General features: G+C 31.6%; 1 protein-coding gene across 1 annotated transcript; it reads left to right on the forward strand.

Moving 5' to 3' along the window:
* The first annotated feature begins 2,317 nt into the window (after positions 1-2,317).
* On the forward strand, positions 2,318-5,673 carry LOC144834712 (uncharacterized). The gene is made up of 2 exons (XM_078689608.1): positions 2,318-5,377; positions 5,529-5,673. Exons 1-2 carry the CDS (start codon positions 2,684-2,686, stop codon positions 5,556-5,558), a joined length of 2,724 nt encoding a protein of 907 aa, XP_078545734.1. The 5' UTR covers positions 2,318-2,683; the 3' UTR covers positions 5,559-5,673.
* Positions 5,674-10,894: the final 5,221 nt, after the last annotated feature.

Consider the following 10,894-nt stretch of genomic DNA (forward strand, 5'->3'; position numbering starts at 1 on the left):
CCACAGTCAGATCTACAAGCCCAAGATAGATGCCACAGAATTGGTCAAGAAAAGCCAGTGATAGTGTACAGGTTAGTGACCATTAACACCATATTGACCAGAAGATAGTGGAGAGAGCAGCTGCAAAGAGGAAGCTGGAGAAGATGGTCATTCATCAAGGTCAGTTTTGTCTTTCACACCTCCCTAAAAACCCTCCTGAACAATAAACGCCCGGGGCGTTTATTCAAATGAATACGTTAAATTAATCATATTGTTTTATAGACTTCTACAGTAGTATGCAAACTTCTAGGCATTGATTGTTCTCATTTATTTAAAAAATTCATTATCTTGTTTTTTTTAAGGTAAATTCAAAGGCAGTAAAACTATGGTGAGAGACTCAAAAGCTGTGATGGATCCCATGGAACTATTAAAAGTGTTACGCTCCACTGATCACTCTGGCATTATCAAAAACTGTGAAGAACAAGTCATCAGCGACGCAGATCTTGATCTCCTATTGGATCGCAGCGACCTTGTTGGGAATAACGCGGGAAAGAAATTGAAACCAGTAAAGGAGAATGAAGTGTTTAAGGTTCTGGAATCCTGCGATGAGAATGTCATGGAGTTAAAGATCTCAGTACTGGGTTCACATACTGTATACCCAATATTGCACAAATTGAAATCTGGGATTGTTAATGGTATTTATGACATTTATTTCTATGCATGTAGTTACTGTTGTTTTCTGCACAGCACAGTGTTCAGGTTTAAACTATTGTTAACACCAAGTGTTATTACAAGTCAGCACAGTGTTCAGGTTTAAACTATTGTTAACACCAAGTGTTATTACAAGTCAGCACAGTGTTCAGGTTTAAACTATTGTTAACACCAAGTGTTATCAAGTTTCAAGTTTCAAGTTTATTGTTTCACACAATATAATACAATATGAACAGAAACATAAATTAATAAATACAATTGTGCGAGGAGGACACATTAAGCCAAGGCTTTAAGTTTGGTCCTCCAGATAAGTAATATATTTAATTATCTAATTTAAGTGAGAGAACAAAAAAAAAAAAGTTCTTCCTTTCGTCAAATTGACAAATAAAACTAAACAAAAAGGCACAAAAAAGAAACAAAAAAACAGTCTTAAGGCAATTGTGAATTACTAATGTTCTAAATAGTTTGAAATAAGTGTTTGTTTGTATTTTGTTTTAAATGTATTTATGATGGTTATTGCTTTTAGATTGAGCGGTAAGTTGTTCCATATATACGGTCCATTGTAAATAAAAGATGTTCTTCTAAGTAATATGGTATGCTTTTCATATATTAGATTTTTTGCAGTTGAAGATCTGGTGTTGTAAGAATGATTAAAATTTTGAAAATAGGAGTAAAATTGAGTTGGTAATTTATTATGATTTAGGCGGAACATGAATAAAGCTGTTTGGAGTTTATTTATATCAAATATATTTAAAGTATTGAGAGAATAAAAAAGTGGTTTAGTGTGAGATTTTGGAGGTGCTCCCGAACAGATTCTGATAGCCTTTTTTTGTAATTTAAAGAGAGAATTAATTTTCGTGTTATCAGAACCTGTCCAGGGGCAGCATCCAGTAAATTTATCTACAGTTGTAGCCCAAGCAACATTGCAGTATGATAAATAGGGTAAAATAAGGGTATTATACAGGGAAAATAAGATGTTTAAAGGAAGTATGTACTTCAATTTACTTAACATTCCAACGTTTCTCGAGATTATTTTAGTTAAATATGTTATGTGAGGTTTCCAGTTTAGTTCCGAGTCAATAGTGACTCCAAGAAATTTTAAGTTTTCTGTTCTCTTTATTTGGTTACCATTGATATATAATTGCTCTGTTAGCTGTTTGTTACTTTTTTTATTAATATTAAAATAAATATAATTTGTTTTTGAAATATTCAGTGATAACTTATTTGCTTTAAACCAAAGAGACACTTTGTTAAGTTCATTATTAATTATAGACACAAGATTATTTTTGTTTTCGTGAGAAATAATAACATTTGTGTCATCTGCAAATAAGATAAAATTAAATAATTTTGAAACATTTGGAAGATCATTAACGTAAATTAAAAAGAGTAGTGGGCCAAGGATTGACCCTTGTGGTACCCCACAGGTAACATGCAAGAGTTGAGAATTGGTTGAGTTTATTGATGTATATTGTTGGCGAAATGATAAGTAGTCTTTTAAAAGTAGTAGTGGAAGACCTCTGACACCATAATTCGATAATTTAGAAATAATAATGTTATGATTTATGGTGTCAAATGCTTTTGACAGATCTAAAAAGATCTGATGTATCAATACTCGATCTAACTCGTCTTGGAAGAAAAAACCATGAGGGAAAACCAAGGTTGATCAAAGTTAAGCTGGCGTCATCAGAAAATAAACAAAAGGTATTAAAATTAGCAAGGAATTTACGTAGCAGCGTCAGTAAGGTTCTCTCCAATGTGTACATTTCGCCTGATCTAAATTATGAGGAAAGGAAAAGAGGCAGGGAGCTACGAGAAGAGCTAAAAATAAAAAGAAAAGATGGGCAGAAATGGAAGATAGAGAAAAACAAAGTTGTTCTAGTCACAACCAAGAAGGATAACAACATTATGAAAGAAACTCCTGTAAAGGGTGCTGTACCTAAAGAAAAAATGGTAGGAAGAAAATCATTTACTGATTCAGAAGATAGTGAGGAGGATGAGATATATGTGGAACGTCAACCTCATCAGCCCTTTCGGAGAGCGAAAGGAACAGATGAGAGACGTTAGAAAACATGCAGAAGCTATAGAAAATGTAAATATTGTAAATAGAGAGTCTTTAAATGTTTATTACACAAATGCACAAAGTATTGTAAAAAAGATGGATGAACTCAAAATGGATATTGAACTCTACAAGCCACACATTATTGGAATTACTGAAACGTGGGGCAAGCAAACAGTAACAGACGGTATACTTTCTATTCCTGATTACGACCTTTTCCGAAGGGATCATGATGGCGAAACCTCAGCAGGAGGAGTAATGTTGCTCTGTCACAAATCCTTGCAGGCCACTCCGTGCTATGTGCTAAATGAGAATCAGTTCAACGAAAGTATTTGGTGCAAAATCAAGTTAACATTATATGAAACACTATTGGTTGGAGTATGTTACCGAAGCTGTGTCAGTAGCTCAAGACAAAACAACAGAGCCCTCAATATACTAATCGAGGAATCCATGAAGCAGAATGTAACTCATAGACTGTTAATGGGAGACTTTAATTATCCCCAGATCAAGTGGGAGGAATATAGAGTGGAAGCTGAAGGCATAAAGGGAGATGATGCTGAGAGTTTCTACGAAACAAGCCAAGACTTATTTTTACATCAGCATGTAATTGAGATGACAAGACACAAAGAAGGACAAAGGCCATCAATGCTTGACCTGGTATTGACAAATGATGAAAGTGCAATTGAAGAGATACAACATTGTAGCCCACTTGGGAAAAGTGATCATGATGTATTGTTTTTTGAGTATACCTGTTCAAGAAATCCTATTGGAAGTGATGAGAAAAAACAAAAGAATTACGCAAAAGGTGATTATGAGAAACTAAATGATTCATTTGGGAAATTAAATTGGGATGCTCTGCTTGATGCTAAAAGTTGTAACCAGGCATGGGAAACATTTATGGAAATCTACAACGAAGAAACTGAAAAATATATACCTAAGAGGTCAATGAGAAAGAACATGAAACCTGTATGGCTGAAAGCTAGAATAAAGAAGAGTATAAAGAAGAAACACAAATTATACAAAAAGTACAGACAGACAAACCAGTACAAGGACTACCTTGAGTACAAGAAACAGAGGAATGTCGCAAGTGCAAACGTGAGAAAGGCACGTATAGAACATGAGCAAAAGTTAATGAAGAACTTTAAGAAAAATCCTAAGCCAGTGTACAAGTACATTAGGGAACAACAAAAAGTAAAAGAAGGTATAACTAATCTTGTAAAGGAAGATGGAAGTTTGACCGAAAGTGACCAGGAAGCAGTTGAAATGTTGAGCAAATTTTTTCAATCTGTATATACCCATGAACCAGATGGTGACCTACCCCAGTTTGATAGCAGAAACAGCGACAACATTCTTGAAAATATTGTATTTTCGGAAGAAGATGTTCAGAAGAAATTAAATCAACAGCAACCAAACAAAGCTCCTGGTCCAGATGGTGTCCATCCTATGGTTCTGAACCAATGTGCCAGTTCTCTAGCTCATCCACTTACTATCATTTTCAAGCTCTCACTTGAGACAGGTAAATTACCAAAAGATTGGAAGACTGCAAATGTCACACCAATTTTCAAGAAAGGATCCAAGAAGAAAGCTGAAAATTATCGGCCCATCAGCCTAACATCAATACCATGTAAAGTTTTTGAATCAATCATCAAAGACAATGTGCTTGGCTTTGTTAAAGGAAGTAGAATGCTGTCTAGGTGTCAACATGGATTCCTAAGTGGTAGGTCTTGTCTTACAAATTTGCTACAAACATTCGAAACAGTCACTGAAGCTCTAGATAGTGGTGAAGATGTGGATATCGTATACCTTGATTATATGAAGGCGTTCGATAGCGTTCCACATCGAAGACTAATTCACAAGCTGATAGGCTATGGAATATCTGGTAAGACTATAAATTGGATAGCTGAGTTTCTGGCAGGAAGAACACAGAAAGTAATTGTAAGAAATACAACATCCAAGCCGGTAGATGTAGTGAGTGGAGTCCCACAAGGATCAGTCCTTGGCCCAATCCTATTCATCCTCTTCATAAACGATCTTCCAGATAAAATTATCAGCGCAGACTTTAACATGTTTGCAGATGATGCAAAGATTATAAAGACCATCAAAGAAAAATCGGATTCAAGAAAACTTCAAATTGATCTTGATAGGGCTCAGGAATGGTCAGAAGACTGGCTACTAAAATTCAATACCAAGAAATGCGAAGTGCTCCATGTTGGCAGAAAGACAGAGAAATCAGAATATTGTCTAAATGGGGAAACGTTATTGGCAGTAAACGAAGAAAAAGACCTTGGTGTTATCTTCACTAGCGACTGCAAGCCAAGCCGACAGTGTGCTGCAGCAGCAGCTAGAGCGACGAATAGTATGAGAACTGTCAAAAGAACATTCAAAAATATTGACAAAGAAAGTTTTCAGGTCATGTACAAGGCATACATCCGTCCACATATGGAATACTGTATACAGTCCTGGTCTCCTTACTATAACAAAGACAAAGAAATCTTGGAGAAGGTGCAGAGAAGAGCTACAAAGATGGTTAAGTCAATAAGTGATCTACCATATGATAAAAGGTTAGAATATCTTGATCTTCAACCATTAGAGACAAGAAGACTACGAGGAGATTTGATTGAAGCTTTCAAAATTTTGAAAGGCTTTGAGGATATTGACCCAAAAGATTTATTTAAATTGTCTCACAACATCAGAACCAGGGGACACAGCTTAAAACTATATCGTCCAAAACTTAGAGGAAATCTTATGTGCAGGGTCAACTTTTTTACCATCAGAGTCATACATCACTGGAATTCTCTGCCTAAATATGTAATACAAGCCTCTTCAGTGAACATCTTTAAGTCTAGACTTGACAACTATTTTCGGCTAGAAATGGAATCTAATAGGCACTAGCCTAAACTATTTCCATCAAACATTAAGTGTAAGTGTAAGTGTAAAAAAATACCGATAGTATGGTGCTTGTTTGCAAGTGATTTAGTTATTCTTTCATATAAGTGGAGAAGTGCGAGATCTGTGGAATGTGATTTTCGAAAGCCATATTGATTGTTGTATATAATATTATGTTTTGTGAAAAAAAAAATTAGACGAGCATAAATTAGCTTTTCAAATATTTTTGAAAAACATGGAAGTAAAGCAATCGGTCTATAATTTGAAAATTTATGGGGGTCATCTTTTTTAAAAATAGGCACAACTTTGGCAACTTTTAACGCATTAGGAAATTTCCCACATTTAAATGAAAGGTTAAAGATGTGACATAAAGTTTTAGAAATAAACGGAGAAATTTGTTTAATAACGTTAGAATGTATTTCATCTACACCAGGACTTTTATTATTTTTGAGCTCTTCGGTTGCATTAATTATGTCTCTTTCAGTGATTGGTGAAAGGAACATGGAGTGATTGTTGGGTTGATTTAAATAGGTTGAAAAGTTTGAATGAGATGAGTTAATTGATTGTGAAAGTGTATGGCCAGTATCAACAAAATATTTATTAAATTTATTAGCAATTTGAATTTCGTCATCAATTTTTATGTTGTTTTCTAAAAAATATGTTGGAAGTTTACTTTTTATATTTCTGCCAAAAGCTGAATTTATAGTTTGCCATGTTTTCTTAATATCATTTTTATGTGTGTCAAATTGCTTTTTGTAATGTATACTACGTGCTATTCTTATTAGATTAGTTAATTTGTTTCTATAATCAGTATATTTAGTTTTATCAGTGGCTTTACCAGACTGTATGTATCTTTTATATAGTTTATTTCGTTTATTTATGGAGTTGATAATGCCATTTGTTATCCATGGTTTGTTTTGCTTGCGAAAATTTATTTTTTTTTACATATTTTAATGTGTTTGTCATAAATGTTCATAAATTTAGTGTGAAAAGAATTATAAGCTTTATCCGGGTCATCTGTAATCGAAATTATTTCTGACCAGTCAGTATTTAGTAATTCAATGCCTAGTGATGAAGTGGTAGTGTCATTGATTACTCTTTTAAATATATATTTTTGGTCATTCATTTCATTAGACGGTTTGGATGTATGAGAAATAAAAAATATAGGTAAATGGTCAGTAATGTCACAATACAGTAATCCCGAAAAAATATTTTCATGAAAATTGTTAGAGTAGATATGGTCAATTAACGTAGCAGATGTACGGGTGAGACGGGTGGGTCTGTCTATTATGGGAAATAAATTAGCTGAATATATACAATTTAAAAAATCTGATGTTAGTGAATGGGAACTGAATTTAAGCAAATCAATATTAAAATCTCCACAAGCATAAAAACTTTTTTTTTCTGTGTTGATTACTTCAAATAATAGTGATATGTTTTCATTAAAAGTTTTTATGGATTTTTCTGGTGGTCGGTATATTAGTGAGAAAATATAATTTTTTGGTTTTAATTCTATTTCAATACAGATATTTTCAGCTTCATTATTAATTAAAGAACTCAAATCATCTCTCATTCTAAAATTAATATCATCCATAATATAGAGACAGACGCCACCACCTTTCTTATCTACTCTATCACAATGAATTAATGTATAACCAGGAATGTTATATAAAGTATGTACAGTATTTGAACTAAACCAGGTCTCAGTGAAACATAATATATTAAATTTGTGATTAAGAGTTTCAAGATATTCAGTTATTTCAGTAAAGTTTTTTACCAGGCTACGTGAATTAAAATGAATAAAACTAAAATTGTTATTAATATTTTCAATGGAACTATTAAAGTTATCGCTGAGATGATATCTACATGTAGAAGGAATGGATGTATTTACGTCAAAAGGGTTAATACTTAATGCATTTAGATGGTCAAAATCAACAAATTGGTTTACGTGAAATTGTTTTATTTCATGTAAAAACTCATCATCATTGAGTATATGATTAAACGGAAGTAAAGAAATATTACATGACGTACAGTACCATTCTGGATCTATGGAAGAACATTGGGCATGTGCGTACCCATTACATAATGCACATCTGTTTAGATTAATATCGCCACTCATGAGGGCGTTTCTACATACAATACAAATCATATTAATAAGCAATTGTTTTTAGAAAATATAGTGTTTGTTTTGTCTCAAGGGACATAATATATTCATAAAAGTATATTGCCATGCACAACAAGTAATAAATACATATACATATATAATAAAAATAAACGACGAAAATAGAAAAAAATGGTAATATGCCTTTAATATGTAAATTAAAATATTCCAAACTTCTAATGGAGTAAATTTTTTAAAAGTGTTGCATTTGTAATCTGCAAGGAAAAGTTAACAAAAAACAATGGTATCAGAGTTATTACAAGTCAGCACAGTGTTCAGGTTTAAACTATTGTTAACACCAAGTGTTATTACAAGTCAGCACATTGTTCAGGTTTAAACTATTGTTAACACCAAGTGTTATTACAAGTCAGCACAGTGTTCAGGTTTAAACTATTGTTAACACCAAGTGTTATTACAAGTCAGCACAGTGTTCAGGTTTAAACTATTGTTAACACCAAGTGTTATTACAAGTCAGCACAGTGTTCAGGTTTAAACTATTGTTAACACCAAGTGTTATTACAAGTCAGCACAGTGTTCAGGTTTAAACTATTGTTAACACCAAGTGTTATTACAAGTCAGCACAGTGTTCAGGTTTAAACTATTGTTAACACCAAGTGTTATTACAAGTCATCACAGTGTTCAGGTTTAAACTATTGTTAACACCAAGTGTTATTACAAGTCAGCACAGTGTTCAGGTTTAAACTATTGTTAACACCAAGTGTTATTACAAGTCAGCACAGTGTTCAGGTTTAAACTATTTTTAACACCAAGTGTTATTACTCTTACAACATAAAGAAAATCAAAGACTGTACACAAATATATCTGAACATTAAGTAGAACTTTTAATAATTCCAATCTATATATTTTCACCCTTAAATTTATTTTATACATAATTATATTTCACTATTTCTACATCATAACATAAAAAATAAGTCTACATCAAAAAATATATTTAAAAACATGAACATGAAACTAATCATTGATATCAAACTATATTATATAATGTCTTCATTGTTTGATTTTTGTCATTTTTAGTTTTACAAATTCTACTACAACTTTGTTCTGTTGTTGTTACTGTGCCAAAGACATCTCATAATGTGTTTATTTGTTAATTTAATTTCTAATTACGTTTTCATTTAATAAAACTGCTTTTGATAACTAATTACGTTTCATCATTATTTTCATGTTATGTTTTGTAGTTTCAAGTTGTACCACTTTACTTTTAGTATTGGATGGTTAAAACCATCCAACCTAATTATAAAGAGTGAAATTACATTTACGATTTAATATTATTTTATCACATAATAATATCACATAATTACTTTAAAACACGCACAACCAATTCTATACAATATATCAAGTAAAAAACATTGCATTATTATAAAAGAATCATTTTTATTAAATATGTCAGCACAGCTTATATAGATTTATAATGAATAAGAAACAAACATTCTTGTTTATCTGCATGCTACATAGTCCATGGGCTGGAGGGGGTTACCGTGCACCCCCCCCCCACAGTTAAACTTCTTTGGTATCATTTTCTTCCCACGGACATATAGAGTGAAAAAATCGATGTTAACAAGAAAAATATAGGGATGCATTGTATGTACTTGCGTCATTTGTAATGATCATCAGTGTTTTATCTTCAAATATTTTTTGGGGTAGGGGGTAACATTTATCCTAATAACCCAAGAATCCAACATCTAATTAGTATTATCTTAGTAACATTGTGTAGCATACATCTTTTAAAATCTTTTAAAATTTAAATAAAATTAATCGGAAGATTATTACGGTCAGTAGAGGTCAAAAGGTCATTGACCTTTTGCAAAATGCAAATTTTTCCCAAAATATAGATAAATTTCAGTATCGTATATACAATTTTCAATATTTTTTATCTTAATTGTGTTTTACTTGTGCTTACTGACATATTGAATAAGAAAATATATGTTAACAAGATAAAAATTGCAGTTAATTATATACAAATTGTTATTTTTTATTGTTAAAAATTGCAATAAAAATACATTTTTTGGGGTAGGGGGTAACATTAATAGCAATAACCCAAGAATCAAACATCTAATTAGTATGATCTTGGTGTCGTTGTGTAGCATTCATGTTTTTTAATCATATAAAATTTAAATAAAATTAATCGAAAAATTTTTAAGGTCAGTAGAGGTCAAAAGGTCACTGACCTTTTTCAAAATTGCAAATATTTGCCATAATGAGATACATTTCAATATCAAATCTCCAATTTTCAATATTTTTTATTTTAATTGTGTTTTACTTTTGTTTACTGACATATTGAATAACAAAATATGTGTTAACATGAAAAAAATTGCACTGCATTAATACCATCGTCATGTCATTTTGTTGTTCTTTAAAATTACAATAAAAAGATATTTTTGGGGTAGGGGGTAACATTTATCCTGATAACCCAAGAATCCAACACCTAATTAGTATTATCTTGGTACCATTGTGTAGCATACATCTTTTAAAATCTTATAAAATTTAAATAAAATTAATCGGACGATAAGTAGGGTCAGTAGGTCAAAAGGTCATTGACCTTTTACAAAAATGCACATTTTTGCCAAAATATAGATAAATTTCAACATAGTATCTACAATTTTCAATATGTTTTATCTTAATTGTGTTTTACTTGTGCTTACTGACATATTGAATAAGACATTATATGTTAACAAGATTAAAATTGCAGTTCATTATACATAAATTATCATTTTTTATTGTTAAAAATTGCAATAAAAATACATTTTTTGGGGTAGGGTGGAACATTAATAGCAATAACCCAAGAATCAAACATCTAATTAGTATGATCTTGGTGTCGTTGTGTAGCATTCGTGTTTTTTAGTCGTATAGAATTTTAATAAAATTAATTGAACCATGTTTAAGGTCAGTAGAGGTCAAAAAGGTCACTGACCTTTTTCAAAATTGCAAATATTTGCCATAATGAGATACATTTCAATATCAAATCTCCAATTTTTTCAATACTTTTTATTTTAATTGTGTTTTACTTGAGTTTACTGACATTGAATAACAAAATGTGTGTTGACATGAAAAAAATTGCAGTGCAATAATACCATTGTCAT

The sequence above is a fragment of the Antedon bifida genome, chromosome 2 (assembly GCF_963402885.1).
Source record: "Antedon bifida chromosome 2, ecAntBifi1.1, whole genome shotgun sequence".
Classification (NCBI taxonomy): Eukaryota; Metazoa; Echinodermata; class Crinoidea; order Comatulida; family Antedonidae; genus Antedon; species Antedon bifida.